This window comes from Uloborus diversus, chromosome 3 (genome assembly GCF_026930045.1).
Source record: "Uloborus diversus isolate 005 chromosome 3, Udiv.v.3.1, whole genome shotgun sequence".
Taxonomy (NCBI): Eukaryota; Metazoa; Arthropoda; class Arachnida; order Araneae; family Uloboridae; genus Uloborus; species Uloborus diversus.
The window spans coordinates 90,227,907-90,248,758 of record NC_072733.1 but is presented as its reverse complement, the minus strand read 5'-3'; the positions used below and the strand labels follow the sequence as shown (position 1 = coordinate 90,248,758).

Sequence of the window (20,852 nt, the reverse complement as noted above, 5' to 3'; positions counted from 1 at the left end):
AGGAAATTTGTTGCCGAAATGGTCTTTGGACGTTCAACAATGACATACAAACCAACAAAAATTCTGTGTTTAAATGCTAAATAGTGTAATTAAATGAAATTTTGATCTTCTTCATACAAACAGTGCTGTATTTCTGATTTGTCACGCTTAGTATCATATTTATTATCATTCATTTGTATAATAATATTGAAATGTAAAGAGGTAAAACAAACAATAATTTTGCAACAGAAATTGAGAGATAGCTGGAATTCTGTTTTGATTCTCTTAATTTAGAGTTTTGAATTTGTTTTGTAAAACAAATGCTTGTAAGGTTTATGCTTGTTTGTCATGTAAAAATATTGTTTTCATATTTAGGTTTGTTTATTTCAGTATTAAATGAACAGTTCATTGATGCTTATTCTCTTTGTGTAGTTATCCAGAAATCCCCCCCCCCTTTCAAAAAGAGATTTTTCTCCCCACTTAAACTACAGGACAGGATTTGAATAACTGCAAATAACTCCAATTTTGGAAGGGATAGGTAGCAACTGTTATCTTAGTCCACTTCCGACTGTCAATGCACCTTCCCTGTTTCTGACTAAATTCTGAAAGCATTTTTCAGGATGTCGGAATATAGGTCATGTTCATCCATCCATGATACAGGGTAATGAATGGAATTGCAATCAATTTGAAAAAATCTGAACAAAAAATTCAATTTATTCAAATAAAGATTTTTTTTTTTTCACAAACATTCACTTCACATATAGTATAAAAGAAATCAAATTACAAGCATCAGTGTATTTTGCCCTGTCTAATCGAAACTCCCTAATTGAGTAGATGGGAATAAAGCCCATAACAAAATTTATTTTCTTTATGCTTATAAGTGACTGAAATTTTTGATTAAACTTGTGTTTTGTCCATAGTTATTATTTTTAGGAAATGATACTTTGGAGTAAAGAATTTTTAAAAATTTGATAATAATAACCACATTTTGAACATGTGAATATTTTAAAGTTACGTTGCATTTCAGAAAACAAAGATTAATCTTTGCTTATTTTGTTACTTAAGCAGTTATTGACAATAATAGTTTGCCCCAAAATCTATAAAAACTACAAATTCTGTTTTGGTACCCTGAATTTGATTTTAATTGCCTCATTGAGAAAAATGTCTGTTTTCTCTCTCTCTCTCTCTCTTTTTTTTTTTTGTGTAAAAATTTTAGAAATTCTATGTTTGAAATAAAGTTTACAGATGTAACAACACCAAAAATAAATTGAACATTAGAGACTTTTGTTGTAATCTTTATTTTGTAATGACCTGAACTGTTAGTATCGAATGAATGAGTTTTCTTCATGCTAAGTTGTATTTAAAATCTCTGTCAAAATTAAATGTAAACATTGTTTTTCCAAGAACATTGAAAATAAGTATAAGTTCACTACTGGTGCTGGGAATGATTTTTTTCTTTGTTTCATTAAGAAAGTGTCTACTTTCTTTTCTTTATAATATTGTTTTGATTTGAAAATATTGTTCAAAATGTAAGTAATAGATGCATGATGTGATGCAGAGAAATAAATAAATAACAATGGATACATTTGTTTCTTATTCATATGAGTTGAAAATAAGTAATGTTTCAAATTACACCCCCTCAACTCCTCAATTTATTCCTGTATATTTCTATCTACATCAAATTAAAGTAATAATTTTCAACTTTATTCAAATTAATATTTTAACCAAGAGTGCCTACTGAACCACTAAAATATTTAGAGGTTCTTGGTATTCTTTCTTTCTTTTTTTGGGGGGGGGGGTTACCTCGTTTTGACCATCTACCTATTTCTAGTATTGAACTTTCAAATTTTCCTTTGCATATTTATCTTTCAAATTTTTAATTAAATGTTTAACTTAATCACATTTAAATCAGAAAATTGTACAGGGTAAACTTAAACATGCAATTTTAATTAGCATTTTTTTAAATAGAAAACCATTTTAATTAGTGATATTGCTTTTTAGATGGTTACTGGAAATATTTTTAGATTTAAAACTCTTTACAACGTTTGCCTTTCCCTTCATTTATTTATTTTCATTTTCTTACCTTTTTTTTATCTCTTTCTTTATTTTGAATCAATTAAATTCTAACACATGGAGGTGAGAATTCACATGCTGCGAACCAAAAAAAAAAGAGAAAAATTATTACAAAAAAAAAAAAAAAAAAAAAACTGTCGGCAGATTTAAATGGATATATTTTTGCTGAAATTAAAAAATAATAAATTATTTCTTAGTTTTAACTGTAAAAAGCATGTGACAGCAAAGTTGCACTTTTTGAAGATTAGCCCATAAGTGACTGAAGTTTTTAATTAAACTAATGTTTTCTTTTTCGGATAAAAATGCTTAAAATTTTGTGTTTTAAATAAAGTTTATAGATACAATAACACCAAAAAGTAAATTCAACAACAGAGATATATGTTGTTTACAACAACAAGATTACAACAATAAGATCATGCTATTGATCTGAAAACTAAGCATGAAATAAATGAGTTTTCCTCATGCTAAATTGTTTTCAATTTTTAGTTTTTGCTTTGTCATAAAAATTCAAAATAAGTACAAGTCCTTTTTTGGTGCTCTGAATTGTTTTAATTTTGTTTCATTAAAAAAATGTCTACTATCTAACTACCTTTCATTCTAGTATTGTTTTGGTATAAAAATGTTGTTGAAAATTTCAAATAATGGATAGTGTACTTTCAAGAAATAAATATAAAATAATGGAGACATCTGTTTCTTATGCATATAAGAATGTTGAAAAAATATAATGTGTCAAAATACACCCCCCCCCCCTTAACTTCTCAATTTATTCATGGGCGGATTTATGGGGGGGGGCAGAGGGGGGCAATGCCCCCTCAGTTTTGGGAAGACTTTACACAGTAACAACACATCTTCCAAAAAAATTTTAAAAAATCATTATTATTTTTCTTTTTTGACTAGTTCAGAAGGGAGAATTATTATATTTTGATTAATTTTTGGATTTATTGGGGGTGGGCATAGGGGGCAATGTCCCCCAGTTTTGGGAGGACTTAAAATAGTAAGAACACATCTTCCAAAATCTTAAAACAAAAAAATCATTATTATTTTTCTTTTTTGAATAGTTCAATGAAAATGAAGAGAATAGTGAATGTCCTTTTCTGATGGGAGAAAAAAAAAAGAACATTAAATACAAATAGTACAGCTGTCACTGGGGTGCTAAATATATGCCTATATTCACTATTTTGGACTGAAAACCATTTGGGCAAGTATATAAATGAAAATATAGGCTTAACGAGCTATGTATTCAGCTGAAACACTTATAATAATTGACAAATATTAAATTAGAACCTAAAACAAAGGAAACCTCCCTCCCCCATTTGTGCTAAAAGAATGATCTACTCGTTATGATTTGTTTTCTTTCTCAGAATGTTTATTTTCAATTTGCGAGACTTCAAAAACGAGATATTTTGTGTTCTTACAGACAAAAGATTTTGAAGAACTTTCTGGAATTCACACGTTCAGATTGGTAAAATTGTAAAAATCCTTTAACCGTGAAAACTGAAAAGTTTTCGTAAAAATTACAAAAATCTGCAGGTAAGAGTGTATAGGGCCAGATTTGCCTATAAGATAAATTAGCTATAGCTTCGGGCGACTGCTTTGAAGTAGGTCCGTAACTCGCAAAAAAATTGCATAATTTGTTCCTTAAAAAATGAAAAGTGCTTGAAAAAACTAATTTAATTTTCAAGTGCTTGAAAACCTTGAATATTTGGGAACGTGTGGCTACAAACCTGAAATTTTAAAATTTCTAACAAATGGTAGAGGGAGGAATGCCAAAATATGTCAAATTCAGCTCCTTTCTACATCCCGCATCAAAAGTGTAAAAATCATGGTGCTTACTTTTTAACATATTACTTGAAATAAATTTTTGTAACTCATATGTTTCATATCTTGCTATTTATTTAATCCCAAATGCAGTATTTTGAAAATTCTTTTGTATTGATTGCTTTTATCTTGCTTCTACTGCATATTGTTAATCTGTTTAGCCCGGAAAAATGATACAATACCTCTATTCCTTTTCATTTTCTGCTCTGCTTATAATTAAAAACAAGGTTGTTGTAATGAGAGAAATCTATAGTTAATTTTTTCTTTTAAACTTAAAGTAGCTGTGTGTTTTTTTTTTACAAAGTTTGAATAATACTGTACAATTGTATAATCTAGAACTCAATTTCAGAGACTGAAAAGAGTGCAAATGACGTGCCTTAAATTATTAAATGTTCTAAAATCCTTGAAAACAATTGCCGCAGTATAACCTACTATGGCTCTTGTGCCAAAACACCCAATCTAGCCAACCAAAACTTGAAAATAATTAGACAAGTCTTTGAAACTCCTAAGCAAAGTGTGCTTCAATTTTATTTCTTATCAAGTGTATAAATTATGAATTGTTCTAATAAGTAGTATGCTACTCTCATGTTAAATATTTTCTAAATCTGTATAGCGTTTCTTTTAAAGTATTAACTTACATCACAAAGCACATTTAAACCATAAAACTTAATATATATATATATATATATATATATATATATATATATATATATATATATATATATATATATATATATATATATATATATATATATATATATATATATATATATATATATATATATATATATATATATATATATATATATATATATATATTTGTCTTTTTTTTCCCGAGATTTTTGTCTATCCAATTAACCCTTATAAGGCTTCGAAATGTAGAATTTTATATCCATTTTACAAAATTTCCTCCGGGGGACAAACCTCCGGAACCCCTACATTAGGGAATATTCTATGTCCTACCCACGGAGTAGGAAGAAGGAGAGAAATGTCCTACGGGATTGCTAGTGTAAAAGTGGCAACGTTTGTTCACTATTTCCAGAGGGCGCTGTATGTGCACCGCTCCCGACAATCGCAGCAGATCAATGTAAATGATGCTAAGTTTCTCATTTTTTTAGAGGCAGCTATTAAAGCAAAAAAAGAAAAAAACTACTGGAAATTGGTTGTAATAAGGGGACAATATAGTGGACGATGTACGGCTTTCATCCACAGAAAGTTAGCGCAGTATTTTGATGGAAAAATTTATTTTATTTTTCGTCACCAACTTGCCGAATTCGTCTGCTATTAATATTGCGCTGTGCGATGTTTTATTTTTTACGAGTTGGAATGTTTCTATTCCTGTAAATAATTGACGAAATGAGAATGTAGTAGAATTAATTACGTAAATCCTTTTTATAATTAGTTGTAAATTTCGTGACATGTTTCGAGAACTAATTAAAACGAAATAATTTTTTGCTTTCACGACCTTCAACAGATAAAAATAAATGTTAATGTTCTATTCACTTAACTTCAAGCTGATATTAATTATAATAATTTTATTCACGTGTTTACTCACTGCTTAAACAGATTGAATTTTTTTCGACAACCAAATGGAAAAAAAATCGAGAAACCTTATTCATTCAAAAAAATTATACCTTGGAACCCTTTTTTGAGATAGTTTGTGGGGTTTTCTGTTGAAAATAATCATGTGTATTTTTTAAATGAAAAAGGTTTCCCGATTTTTTTCCGATTTGGTTGTAGAAAAAAATGCAATAATAATAAAAAATAATGATAACAATTCTGTTTAAGCAGTGAGTAAACACGTGAATAAAATTATTACAATCAATATCAGCTTGAAGTTAAGTGAATAGAACATTAACATTTATTTTTATCTGTTAAAGGTCGTGAAAGCAAAAAATTGTTTCGCTTTAATTAGTTCTCGAAGCATGTCACGAAATTTACAACTAATTAAAAAAAGTATTTACGTAATTAATTCTACTACATTCTCATTTCGTCAATTATTTTCAGGAATAGAAACATTCACACTCGTAAAAAATAAAACATCGCACAGCGCAATATTAATAGCAGACGAATTCGGCAAATTGGGGATGAAAAATAAAATACATTTTTCCATCAAAATACTGCGCTAACTTCCTGTAGACGAAAGCCGTACATCGTCCACTATATTGGCCCCTTATTACAACCAATTTCCAGCAGTTTTTTCTTTATTTTGCTTTAATAGCTGCCTCTAAAAAAATGAGAAACTTAGCATCATTTACATTGATCTGCTGCGATTGACGGGAGCGGTGCACATACAGCGCCCTCTGGAAAAAGTGAACAAACGTTGCCACTTCTGGCATAGTAAAGATTTATCTCCTTCCCTTTAATCTCCCTGGTCCTACCTAAAAGTTAGCCCTGCATCACTCTCTTGATAGCAGTCACTTCTCTTAATGTCAATTCAAATAGGACAGCATGAAAACACATTAATGAAAACGACACAAAAAAAAAGGTAAAGCATGGCCTTATACATCACAGGAAAACAGACCAAAACATCGGGGGGGGGGGGGGGGATTTTAATGTCGCTCAAAAAAAAAAAAATCCTGCCCCCCCCCCCCCAGGAACTCAGTCTTAAATCCGCCTATGAATTTATTTCTGAATATTTCTATCTGCATCTAGTTTCAAATAAAAATGACCTCTGATTAATATAATTTCAGTTTTCAACTTTATACAAATTAATCTATTAACTAGGTGTACCCACTAAACCATAAAAATATTCAGAGGTTCTTAATCTCTTTTTTTTTTTTTTTTTTGAGTCGGTTGGGGCGAGATAGGATCCCCGCAGTGCGGGGTGCCCCACGTGTTAAGGGGTTCAACGGCCTCTGAAATTAAAGAAAAAAAATTGAAAAAACCTAGCACTAAGACTTATTTAACGTTACAAATATACACTGATGGCCTCTGGGGAGGGGCTATACAGATTTTGTTGCTGGAGGCCTAAAATGTATAGATCCTGGCCTGGATAGGATACCTTGTTTTAAGCTTCTACATATTTCTAGTATTACTCTTTCAAACTTTCCTTTGCATGTACATGGGTGCCACACCCCTAACAGCACCCCCCCCCCCCCCCGTATGTGGACATCCCAGGCATACATTTCCTTTCGGAATTTTTAAGCTAATGTTAAACTTTGTTCCATTTAAATCAGAAAATTGTATATTTTTCCTTTTATAGAAAAAAAATAAGTAATGCTTTTGATATCAATATAAAAAATATTTCTATGTTCAAAAATCTTTCTAAAGCTTAATTTAATGTAGCAAAAACAAGGAATGTTTTATGTTCGTTATTTGTTGGTTATTTATTTATTTTCATTTTCTTAATCAGTCTTTATTCTTTCATTCATTTTGAATCAATTAAAATTATTATATAAATTTCGTTGTCTCGGAATCTTTTGATTAATTTAAAATTGATCGTATTAAAGAGAATAAGATTTAAGAAAAAAAATCTGCTCTTAATTCTGCCAACACAGGGCCATTTTGTCTTTTTTTAATGTTTGAATCAAAATCGAGCGTTTCACTTATTGAACAGCATGCATTTTCGAATCCGCTTGCTTACATCCTTCAGAACCCGTTTCAGCCACTCTTTCCGCTCCCGTTTGCGACTATTTCTTTAAATGAAACTCGAAAGCGAACAAGGAGCCAATCTTGCAGCTCGGCGGCAACCCTTTTTTCCCCCTGTAACCGGTAGCGCTTTCCGAGCGTAGCTGTTGTCGCAACTCTGAAAACTACGTTTTCATATAGGGACTCTAGTAAAATCAAATCGAGACAATTGACCATTTCCTGCTTCAATGTCCCTGTCTCTCCAGCCTTCGTCGTTCCCTTTTTACTCGCCTCAATATCTCGGATCCCAATGCTCCTCTCGCCCACGTGATCTCTCGTATTTGTGCCAATTGTTCTTCCATCCGTGCATTCTGCACCTTCCTCGCTTGTTCCAATCGCTTTTGAGTTTATATATATATATATATATATATATATATATATATATATATATTTTTTTTTATTTTTTCATTTTTTTTTTAAATAATTTTTTTCCCCCGCCCGTGCATCTCCCGAGCTCTTCCTCCCTTTTTTCCTGCCGTGGTACAAGCCTCCTCTCGTAGGACAGGCAAAAACCACTCAACTTTTTCAATCCAATCCAATCCAATCCAATCGCTGTTGGATTTGGTACTTTGAGTTCTTCGATTTGGAATCGTTTTAAAAATAAAGCCTATCGCGGATGACGATTCACCCTTTGTCCTATATTTTCCGCTGAATGCTTCAAAAATGAACAAACTCTTAGAGAAGTGTATGAAACGGGGGACCATAGTTTATGCTTAACTTGTGAGTTAACAACTGCTTAAACCTGTGAATTATTAACCAACGATGCTTTTATATCTTCGCCAACAAATGCGTCTATTGTCTTTTGATGAATTAGTTTGAAAAAATAAAAGGTAAGGAATGAAACATCCGAATTTGAACAAAATAACTATATATGAAACAAAAAATTTTTTAATGAAAAATAAAAAGCATTGCAGCCTCAACGTTGAAGTTTTCAGCGGAGACTAAGCCTAGTGGTGTTTTAGTTATGCTTAAAAGGCAAGATGAGGAGGAGTCCGTCAAGAAACTGTTCTACTGGAAACTATTGATCGAGAAATGTGTTAGTTTGTGTTGGACAATGATATTTTTAGGCGCCGGCCTTAAAGCTATGGCCGCTCGATATGAGTCCAGTGTAGCATCCGGAAGGATTTTTTTCTTTTTTTTGGCCTTCTCTAATCTGTATACAGCTGTAAGAAATATTTAAAACGATGCACAATGTCAAAAGTCACTTACGAATCAAACAAATTTAAATTTGCAGAAGAAAATATAAGAGAGTAATGGAAAATATTATATTTTCGATGTACAGACATCGCAATTATGCCATTCATTGATTCATTTGTATGAAATAGACAATTACCAGATTCAAGGCAGATGTTCATTAAATGAAGCTGAATATGGCAACAAACTGGTTGCTACCGTAAATATAGCACACCATCAAGAAACTACAGCAATGGTACTCTTCATCTTCAACTTGCAAATTGAAAGCAAAACTTGGGTATTCATCGTGAAGTTGCTGCCCGCAAGCCAGGACTGAGGTAGAATTACATAGCAATATACCGACGACCTAGTTATGCGACGACCAGAGACTGCAGTTTTGTCCTTATTAGTATTTATTTACTTAACTGTAAATGATGAGAAATATTTGTAAAAGTATCATAGTTTAAAATATGTTGTTTTAGTAATAAAGTATTATAGTCAATAAAACTTTTACTTAAATTCATTTCTTTGTTAACATGATATGGTTTAGTTCTATGATGCCATATGCTTGTGTTTTTATCATGTAAATCTAACTTTGTTTTGGAAAAATTATTCAGTCGTAGGAAATGGTACACACGGGTTTAGCAAATATAAAGTGCAATAGTGTATGTAAAAGAAATATTCATTTATTCTTAAATTGCTGTGTTTCTAATCATAATGATGATTTTAGAGCGTGTTCACTTATAACCAGACACATGCATATGAACACATTTGCATGCATCATTGAGAAGGGATAAAAGATAGAGAGAGTGAGCTGTTCGATTCTTGAGGACAGGATCCTGAAGTCACGTGATGTGTTTCAAAGTAAAGTGTTGGACGAAATCAGGTCTGTTTAACGGATTTCACGAAAAATGTGTCTCCCATTCATCGAAGTTGAACCATGTGAGTTCAGACCTTTGCCACAGCTTTTCAGAAGCCAATGATTTGACTTGCTCCCTCTAGTTACGAATTCCTGCTCTAAGATATGCATTTGCTCATATAGTTTGATTGTTATATTGCAGAGTAAGATAAGATGACCAGATTTGCCCTCCCCCACCTCCCCCTTTCAAAGAGACACAGAAGAATTTTATGCTATAGTGTGCTAAATAAAAAAGAAAAAAATTTGAATTGTAATGTCTCGGATTCAAATCATGTTTTTTGCAATGATGAATTGGAATAGGTGTGTGTGTCTGATTCTTCACCACTTGGTGCTGCAGCGGTATTCATCCTCTTGTAGACTTTGCCTCGCTGTGCCTACATGGCCTTAGTGAGCATCAGGAAACCCACTGCTGTGGTACATAAGGGGTTGGTAGTTTGCCAATTTGAATGAGGAACCATGAATGGATAATGAAATCCAAAAAAATTTATATAACAAATGGTCATTGCAAAAACAAGAGTCCTTAGTCCTTACTATATAAAGAACAGAAATGAACATATTAAAAAGAAGAACTCATGTCCTGTTATACTTTCTGCAGAAGAAATTTCTTCGAGTACATTTGAAGTTTATTTTTAATTCAATTCTTTTAATACACTTGAATATTGATAATGCATTCCTCATGTTTCTATCCCCAAATTTTTTTTGCAGAGTCATAATAATAACTACTTTGACATTCTTTTAATTTTTCAAGTGTGATTTATAAAAAACAGCTAGGTTGGCTAGTCTATGAGCTAGATTTTGCTTTTTTTTTTCTTTTTTTTTTTTTTTTTTTGTCTTAAAATTCTGATAACAAGGAACGGAATTTTAAGTTTGCCCATGTGCGTCATACCTGTAGTTTTTCTTATTTTACTGGATTGTTTAATATTTTTACACTTATGTGACTAATTTGATCACTGTTTGTTCTATCATCAATGTTCGAGTTTCAAAGGTTTTGCCCCAAACCTCAATTTATTACGAGAAATTTGATAGCTTTCAGAAAACGGGAAATTTCTGTGTCCCTATGCAATGTACAAAGACAACGAGACAGGCTGCATGAAAACAAAATGTATGGTTGCCTTAGTCAAAGAACACTTTTTTCTAAGGCAATTTTGTCATGGAAAAGGAGTTTTTTTTTAATTTTTTTTACATATGCATACAAAACACAAATATTTGGAATAATGTATTTTTTTTTATTTTAGAAAATATGCTGAACTAAGAAAATTCAATCATTGATTCAAATCAAATTGAAGTGCATAAAGATACTTAGCATTTCAATTTTTTCAGGTAGTAAAAGCAAAGAAAAACACTTTAAGTAAATTTATCCAAAAACAAGCAAAAACAACTTCTGTACAGTTATATGTTAAAACGTTCATTTTTCAAAGTTAAGAAGCAATTGCCTCCTTAATGACAGAACAGGGGGAAGGTATATTTGTTTTTGTGCTGAAACTTAGTTGAAACTTCACGGGGGCAAGTAGAGCATATTTGAGAAGCACAAAAGAGATGTCATATCACCAGTAACTTAAGAGGCAAGGAGCAGTGCACTCCTAAAAAATACCCGCAAGAAAACTGTGTTAGGAAAATTAATTGGAGTAAAACAAGGAATTATTTTTAGTTTATTCTTATGATGCTAGGGAAACCCATTCAAGATTATCAAGGGGCAAGTAATTTCTTACTGCTGATTGGCAGATATTATGAATATTTTAAAAAGACTCATAAATCTAGAAAATTAAGGTAAAAATAATTTTAGATTGATTAATTAGTATATGTAGTTTTTTGTTGTTAGAAAAATCATTTAAAAGCAAAAACAAAATATGTAAGCCAGAAAATTATTTGGGATTTCACAAATATTTGTTTAGTATCTATTACTAGCAAATCATTCTAGAATTTGGATCTTGGCCTTCATTCCTTGAATTAAATGCAGGTATCCAAGGGTTGGAAATCTAAGTGCAAATTAAAAAAAATGTTGTAAAATGCAACTCTCTATGTCTTAATTCTAGCCCTTTTTTCTTAATGTTAAATTATTTTCAAAAAAATGATGTTTGTATTAGACAGTTTATAAAAATGTATTAATGTATTTTAGATAATTTAAAAAATAATTTTCAAATCAAACAAACATTATTTGCTGTGTGGTGGTTAGAAAAAATATAAATAGTGAGTCAATCATAAATTTCAATGATTAAAAAAATATCCCATACATTTCAGGGCTTGCATTTGAATAGAGCTACCGGTTAACTCGGTTGGTAAGTCACATGACAGCTGATGGCATCAGCGGAAACTTTTAACCGGTGCTCTCATAGAGCGCACGGTTAACCCATGCTTCGGTGAGGTAACCAGCAGCTTTATTCGCATGCAAGCAAGAAAGGAAACAACTAGAAAATACTTTACGAATTGAATAAATTCCTTTATGTTTCAAAATAAATCAGCATAACTGAACGTTTTATAGCACAGAACTTGCATATAATTGCAGACACTTGTTTTGGGGTTACAAAGAACCAATTTTTCAAATAGTGTGCCAGTGTTTATTCACCAGGCAGTCTCCATATTACACAAGAAAAAAAACGATCATTTCAAAGTGAAGGCGGTCTTATATTACAAGCATATAAATTGTGCAATTCAGGTGACAATCTAAATGCAAAAATGTGTGGGGTTATACGGCTTCTCTCCCCCCCCCCCCTATATATAAAATTCAGAAATGTTGGAAAAAGTCCAATGTTTATCTTGCCCGTTCGCTCATTAACTATTAAGATATCTGTTAAAGAATCAGACTTTAACATTTTTATTTTTTGGGATTTTTAAAATATTGTTATTTTGTACTGATAGAGGGCAGCACCAACACGAGCCAAAATTGTTCACCTAAATTTGAAAAAATAAGGGTGGAGTCTTATGCTGTCACTTTTTAAATGCAACAATGTGATTGGATATTGAGACACAGCGTCCTTGTGCCATTTCGTTTTTGTGATTCTGATTTATCTACAAAAAAAGTCCTGTGCAGTACTCGTGAAGAAGCAGCATGATGTGGGTGCGAAATCTTTGTGTGTTGTTCCAGCCGCTAAAAAGAAAAAAATACAAGTTTCTTCCACATCTGAAAACATCCTGAGTAAGATATGGACTATATGTATTTTAATGAATGTTCAATTATGATAATCAAGAAAATATTTATTTAGAATTAAAATTTTTGGTCTTCGTCGCAAAATCAACAAGTCAATACCCACTTGATGTTGCTGCAGAAATCATGGAAATTGCCAATTCTTTAATATTCCAAGAAATTTATTAACCGCAAAACATCTTCAAGTTTTTTTTCAAGACGCCAATTTCTACTTATAGTCGCAAAAATTAACAAGTTTCAATAATCACTTGATGTTGCTCCAGAAAACATGAACTTGCCGATTCATCAACATTCCAAGAAATTTATCGAACACTCAACTATATAGCCTATGAACTGTTCTACTTAATCCTGTCATTAACTCCAGTGGATCAACGATAGTTTCTTCAAGCATGTGATCTTCAAACGTCTCAATAGTGATAAAGCGGTACATAGCCGTTTCATTCGATAAAAAACAAAGGAAATAGCCGTTAAAATTTTGAATGCACTTCAGATGAGCAGAGAAATCGTCGCATTTCGATGCTATCCAAAATATCAACTAATTACATAACGAATTATCCAATTTCAAGTATTGTTTAAGCATAGATCAAATTGAATATATATATATATATATATATAATATTGATTGATATGGTTTTTTTTGTTGTTGGTGATTTGGTTTAGTATTTTTGATAAAAACATGATATCAAAATAAAATAAAAAGAATGATGGTAAGTTTTCACAAAAATTGAATTGTTGTTTTTTTATGAATTTATTGTTGATTTATAATTTTCCACTATACGTAAATATATGGGAATTTTTGCATTTATTCTTACACAACAATTTAAAATATTAATTTCATCGTTAATATAAAAAAAATGATCCTTTGTATCCAATCTACTATTTAGTAACTATGATCATTTTTATAACCAACTTAACAATATCATATTCACAAACACGGGTATTTGAAGTAAATTGGGGTTACTTTAAAATTTATACCCAGGTAAATTGTATATCGCGCGGTATATACTCTGAGCACTTGCCCTTAAAAATAAATGTGAGAGAATTTTAATTTTACATCCCTTTTCAATACTAAAAAATGATGTACAGAATTTTTCCTGCAAAGCTAAGCTGATAAAGATTCAGAAGCCTTTCATAAATTACTGCTCACAAAATAAATAATTAAAAAGTAATATTGAAAACTTTCTTTTTCTTCAAATTCTAAATTGCTTGAAAATTTTATGAAATTTTTCTGAATTGTTTGGTTTCTAAAATATTTTTTAAACATCTGGTTCCCTGAAATTTGTTTCGTTTTGCGTTTAGTGACACGCACAAAACAGTTTTTACAACTTCATGCTATGCAGTAGGATGTCGCTCTTACGATGTCGCTGCTGCAAAAGTTTGAAAGTTTTTACGATATCCTGCTATATAGTAAGGTATACTCTTACGATATAGTATCCGATATCGAGCTATAACGTTTGAAAGTTTTTACGACATCCTGCTATATAGTAAGGTAATGTTCTAACGATATAGTATCCGATATCGTGCTATAACGTTTACACGATGTGAAAGCCGGGTGAAATTTCTTATTTTTTTTTTTTTTTGAATTTTAACTGGTTTATTTTGAACATTTATTTGATTTTATTCATTAAATAACCCTAGAGCAATGAAATATGACTATTCATGCAATTATGAATAATGTCGTTTCTAGTGATATCGAGATGACGACGCTCTATACAGTAGAAACGATATACGATATCGAGAAGATCAAACGATATATGACGATGACGCAGCGATGACGCTACGATATCGTGTGCTAGTTGGGTAGAAATAATTTTTCAGTCGATTGTTAATTTTTAACTCTGAAAAGTGAGAGGGCAAGGCCCCTTTACTTTTAAAAGTAAGGTAAAATTGCCCCCCCCCAACCCACAAATACACAAGTTGCCATCGTAATCGTTCTATAGCTAATCGAATATGATAAAGATGAGAACATACAACTTTTTAACATAGAAATGCAAGATAGATAAATCTGTAAGGAACGAAAGTTTTCTTGTTTTGATGCAACTCTGAAATCGCTTAATTATTATTGACAACAATTTCATATTGGGGGAAGGGGGCGACATTTGTTTTCTCTTAAAAAGTCAATTAATTCTAAATTAGTGCTAAAAGTGTAAATGCAACAGATGTAGAAGCACATATTTAGATTTTCTTTATATTTATCAGTAAGTAAAATGCTGTATGACATAATTTAAAAAAACTATTCCCTACAATTTATTCTGATGATGTTTTCCTAAATAATGCCATTTATACAGAAGTAAATATGTACTTTAATTTGTTTGAAGAATTGAACAATTAATTTATATTTTCAAGGAAACAAAGTTGTGGGATGTGCTACTGAAAGAGAGAGACAATGTTTTTATAAATTAATTAAATGAATTTAGGAAAGAATTAAATCCGATTTTTTGGTGTTTGTTACACTACAATCGTTAAAGGAATATTACAATGTGACTTAGCGCCATTAGAAATTTCTGTTTATCCCACTTCAGAGACAACTGTTTTTGAAGATTTAAGCAGATTGTCATTTTTCACCTTCTTTTTTGTAAATCATGGTTCTGAATTTACATGTTGACAAACTGACTGAATTTCCCAAATTAATGAATAACATGTTGTTCAGAAGAAAATTAGAAAATGCTATTTTGTGATTAAATTTTTATAAGTGCAAATATGTATTATATTGCTAGCAAATATCATTTTACTCAAAATTTTGAACTCTAAAGGTAAACTGGATAATACGGTAGTTTGTAAATTGTATAATATCGTAACAAAATTCTTTTCTTTCGACCATTCTGAGAGAACTAGTATCTAAGGCATTTTCTTTAGTCACCCGTGCGACCTGAATACTGGAGTTGGTTGACCCATGCATACATTTTTACATATTATGTGTGTTTTACGTCCTGATGAAATTATGACCTCCTATCTCACTTTTTGTGGGGCGCTACTGTTTGGGTAACAGTTGTGTGGTGGGGTGCAGTATATTTTCACGAGCAAGTTAAAGCTCTGGGCAGATTTGTTTTGTTTAGATGCCTTCCAAGCTCTGATTTGCTGAGTAATACTTTTAAGTTTCTAAAACTGGAAAGAAATAAATAAATTTGGGTTGAAAATAAAAATAATGAAAATAGAAAAGGTTAATAGATGGCGAAATATTGCAAGTAGTAATTGCACACCCGTATTTCGAGGTTCCTTGTAAACCTGAAGCATGTATATGCAGTTATTTGCAAAGTTTGTGCTTTAATGTTGTACGAATTATCATAAAAATTATACAAAATATTAATTTATAAATCCTAGAATATAATTTATTTTTAAAAAAGTGGTACAAAAAAGTGAGAATTAGAAGTGGAGGAAATTGAAACGAAATCGTACAACGCATTCATCTTTTCTCATTTTTTGAGGAAGCCCAGCGACATCAAGTCATTAGCAGCTCCCCATTCATGCAGTTGTCGCTATCACTTGCTAAATAGCTATCGGCTAGAAGAAAGGGTCTTCTTCGAGGAGGTCTCGCAGTAGGGTGTCTTCTTCTACCCACCACCCCTGAATTCGCAGAACTCGGCCGGATAGGGGCGGACTCGGATCTAAGCTACAAAGCCGTATACGGCCGGCCTCGGTCTTAAAGAGTTAAACAGCATGGTGACCTGGATACATTAAAGCAACCCCGAGTAAAATGTAAACAGAGCCGCCCCTTTAAATTGTGAAGTAGAAATTGCAATGCGAAATATTGCTGTTTAAAGTTTTAGTTCGTTTTAATTTCACGATTTACTGTTTTTTATGTAGTGAAATATTTCCGTTTTCGTAGGGTTTCTTCTGAATCTTAATTTACGTCTGTATTGTTGTTATGTTTGGAACCCTTTCCCCCAACTACCAATCACTTCTGAAGTGCTCCAAATTCAGAGTTAATTACAATACAATTAGCAACCCCTTCTGCAAGTTTTCCGGATTTTTCGCATGCCATGAATGTAAGGGAAAAAAAACGGAAACGAACAAGTTCAAAGGGTGCAAGAATGCACTAGCCAAGGGCACTCACTTTGGCTCCCCCCCTCTAACTTAACTATCACAGGTGTTATGAATTCAAAGTCAATTATACAATATTTGCTGTAAACTTCTTTGATAGGGAACATTTTAATATAATTAAGATTTTGGTGCAATCTGCAAATTGTTATCAATTATCAGTTCATTCAGGCAAAATTAACAAGGCCAAAAAAAAAAAAAAAATTTTTTTTTAGAGCTCTGAATATATTATTATCATTAGCATACAAATGAACTCACACCTATTAGACTATAATGATTTAGTACAGTTAAGAAGTGACACAAGCTCGGATCATAAAACAATCGAAATGGAAAAGCTTACAGTTCCTGGAGCCAATGACTACTGATTGCGAGTAGTTGGTGGTAGCCAAACGTGTCATTTTAATTTTTTCTAGGAAATGGGGGGGGGGGGGGGAGTGTGCAAAGGCTGACACTGGTCGCTCAAATTCTCACGAGCCCCACAGAGCATAGGAGCAGTGACTCAACATCTTCCCACCCATCCTTTCTCCTTTTTATTTTTTTTTATAAAACTAAAAACAGAGACAGATGAATTTGAAATTAAATTAAATGAAAAGAATTATATTCTTTCGAAATAACCAAAATCTTCAACATATTGTTCAGAGAAAACCAATAAATTAAAACATCAACAACATAAGAGAAGCGCACTCAGATTGTATTTCAGTTACCATTCTCAAGAATATAAAAAAAAAATCAGCAGTCAAAGAAACTCATTTTGAAACAGCATGTATTATCTACCATGTTAAAATCTGTTCTGCGTCTCTTTCAATGTGAGTTTATTGCGAATGTTTACAGCAAGCAGAATTTTCCAAACATAACAAGAATACAGACGTAAATTAAGATTCAGAAGAAACCCTACGAAAACGGAAATATTTCACAACATAAAAAACAGTAAATCGTGAAATTAAAACGAACTAAAATTTTAAACAGCAATATTTCGCATTGCAATTTCTACCTCACAATTTAAAGGGGCGGCTCTGTTTACATTTTACTCGGGGTTGCTTTAATGTATCCAGGTTACCATGCTGTTTTAATAGAACGCGCTCGTTTTTATTTCTCATTTTGCCAATGTACTGTAATCGGTTTTGTTCGGCGATCCTAACCGGTCGACCACTGAGTAACCGGTTGCTAACCGCTGCGTTCTATCATCAACCGGTTACCGTATTAATATGAAGCACGTGATCGATTAACCGGTAGCTACCAGTTGAGCTCGGCGAACGCAAGCATTCCTTGCGTTCGACGAACCTCACCGGTCAACCGGTTACTAACCCCAGCGTTCTATGATCACCGGTTACCATTCTAAGCAGTTGATTGGATCACGTGATCATTAGCTGTCACGTGGTTAACTAACCGGTAGCTACCGTAACGTAAGCATTGAGAGCGTTTCAAAATTCGCCGCCCGGAACATTGGGCGCAGAGCATTTTGGACGCCGGAAACATTGGGCGCCGAGCATTTTAGGCCCCGGGAATACTGGGCAAATTATGCTCGGCGCCCAAAGTTCCCGGCGCCCAAAGTGCTCGGCGTCCAAAGTTCCCAGCGCCCAAAATGCTCGGCGCCCAAAGTTCCCGGCGCCCAAAATGCTCGGCGCCCAAAGTTCCCGGCGCCCAATAGTAGGCGCCCAATCTTCCTCCTAGACCGGATGACAGAGAGAAACGAAAACATCTGCACACGCACATCGCCGCGATTTTCTTTTTCTGTGCAGCGGCAAGACACAAGTGTGAAACAAATATTCCCTTTCCCCCTACAGAGGAAAGTGATCCGTAGATTTTCCCTACCTAGTGAAGTTGATAAACGGCTAAGTTTTTAACCTTAGGATTTGTCCTGCCCCTAGACCAGGGTTGCCAGACGTAGTATTTTTGATACTACGGTAGTATTTTTTCGCCCCAAATTAGGGGCGTAGTATTTTTTGTAGTATTTCGCTAAAATATGGTTTATATGTGATTTTTTTTTTATTTCAAATTACAAAGTTTAAATATTTAAAAACAAAGCAGAAATATTGCCAATTTGAAGAAAAAAAGCGGTAAAACAAGTAAAAATGTAGTGGAACAGGAAAAATGAAACAAATAAATATATCTATCTATCAGTGTTAAGATTCATATACATATATGTATTTGGTAATACAGTAGTTTTATAAAATGTATTGTAGATAGCGCCAAATGTAGTATTTTGTAGTATTTTTTCAGAGGAGGTGTAGTATTTTTCTGCTTCAAAAATCTGGCAACCCTGCCCTAGACGCTTGTCGATGGGATTGTTTGTATCGTATCTCTATCCTTACGTTATTTTATTCTGAGTTGAACACGGTCGTGCTTTATAGTGATTTGCCAAAGCCAAACTGTGTCATTTTACCATGTCCTTTTTCTTTTGTATGTAAGGCAGAGTATACTCAGAGAATTAACGATTTCTGATGGAATCTGCGATGTCGTCGGTGTCCGCTCATGATGTTTGTGTAACTTGTGTCATACCTTGGCCGATGTCGGATGATTCCTTTGTGTCTGGTTCTAAAGACGGGCATCTGAAAGTATGGGATCGAGATCCGTAAGTAGATGTGTATTAATCATTGCTGCCAAAGCTTGGGTTTCACCCCGAGATTTGGTTTTCTTATAAGATCTTGGGATTTTGTTTTGAAATCTTGAGATTTATTCATGAAATAGATATATTTACACAGGCGGCAAGTGCGAGTAGGCCTTACTCTTGGAGCAAATGGGCTTTGCCCCTCCACTTTTCTTCTACATTTTCAATCAATCGAAATATTATGAAGTTGATCGATTCACATGCTTCAAGGAAGAAGAATTAAGGAGTTTATTTTCAAAACGGATTATATCCAGTTTTATACTTTTTTGGTGAAACGAAAAAAACGTTTTACACACTAAAACATTAACTGTTAGAATTTCGAATTCCACATAACGTTTTTAGAATAAAAAGTGACTTTTGGTATAAATGAAGTAATTTTTCTTCAATTTTACCAGGCCTAAATTACCAATTTTATTTTTGATATGTCCCTTTTTGGTATAAAACTGGATATCATCCCTTTTGCAAAAAAAAAAAAAAAAAAAAAAAACGCATTTTCTTCAGTAATAATCTTTATTAGATTGAAACAAAATATTCAATATTTTTTATTTCTTTTTTTTTTACTCTACTTTATTCCTTTCTACTTACTTCATTCTTTTCATTGAACATTTCGGGGGGGGGGGGTACCTTCGATACAATTAAGCATGAACAATAAAACCACCCAAGCTGATTCAAATTACAACATTGTAGGTATTAATTAGCGTTCCCGTTATGCGTTTTTCAAAGGGCGCGGCGCCCTGCCCCTTTTCTTTAAAGAGCTGATGCGCCCTGCCCTCTTTAGACCCGAAGAAACGCGCCCTGCCCCTGCAGTAGAATTTTAATCATGCGCCCTGCCCTTTTACTGGTGTACAAACAATTTATATTTACGATATCTGAAGGGGAGGAAGGAGGAAACGAAGTTTGAAAGGAAGATTCAAAATCATGACGTCAGCGCTTTCGCTCCCCATCGAACGTTCATGGAAGGAGGGAGGGGGAGGGGCGGGAACTGACCAACCCAGCACCTCACATCTTGCACCCTTTTTTTTTTTTATTCCATGCGGTGAACTGGACAAAGCACGTGCGAATTTGCGGTCTGATCTCTGCCTACGTTTTTCTGAGAACGCTATTCTAATTTTTTTCCGCCATGCCTTCTATGAATCGCAAACGGGAAGATGCAAGAACAAAGGAAGGAGCATTATGTAAGAAAATAGTAGATATGTTCAAAGTGCAAGAATTTTATTTTTACATTAATTTTTAATACTATCTTAGTATCGGCATCGCTTCAATTAGTGTCGAAAATCGGAGCATCCACGTGCTGTTATAAAGTAGAAATTGAATTACAATATTTCCTCCTTAACATACCTGAAATTATCATTCTACAAAATAAAATAAAGAAAGGGAAAAAAAATGTTTCATAAATGAACTTACGATTTAAAAAGTAAAATAGAAAAAGGAACTAGTTTGCGCAAGAAGTGCAGATCGACCGAAAAATAATA

The 20,852-nt window shown here is 32.8% G+C and overlaps 1 protein-coding gene across 1 annotated transcript in view; it reads left to right on the top strand.

Annotated features, from left to right (window-relative positions):
- The first annotated feature begins 19,065 nt into the window (after positions 1 to 19,065).
- LOC129218603 (uncharacterized) overlaps positions 19,066 to 20,852 on the top strand; it is a 272,334-nt gene continuing 270,547 nt past the window's right edge. The window contains exon 1 of the mRNA XM_054852923.1: positions 19,066 to 19,344. Within this exon, the coding sequence (XP_054708898.1) occupies positions 19,214 to 19,344 (131 nt within the window). The 5' untranslated portion in view covers positions 19,066 to 19,213. The remainder of the gene's footprint in view (positions 19,345 to 20,852) is intronic.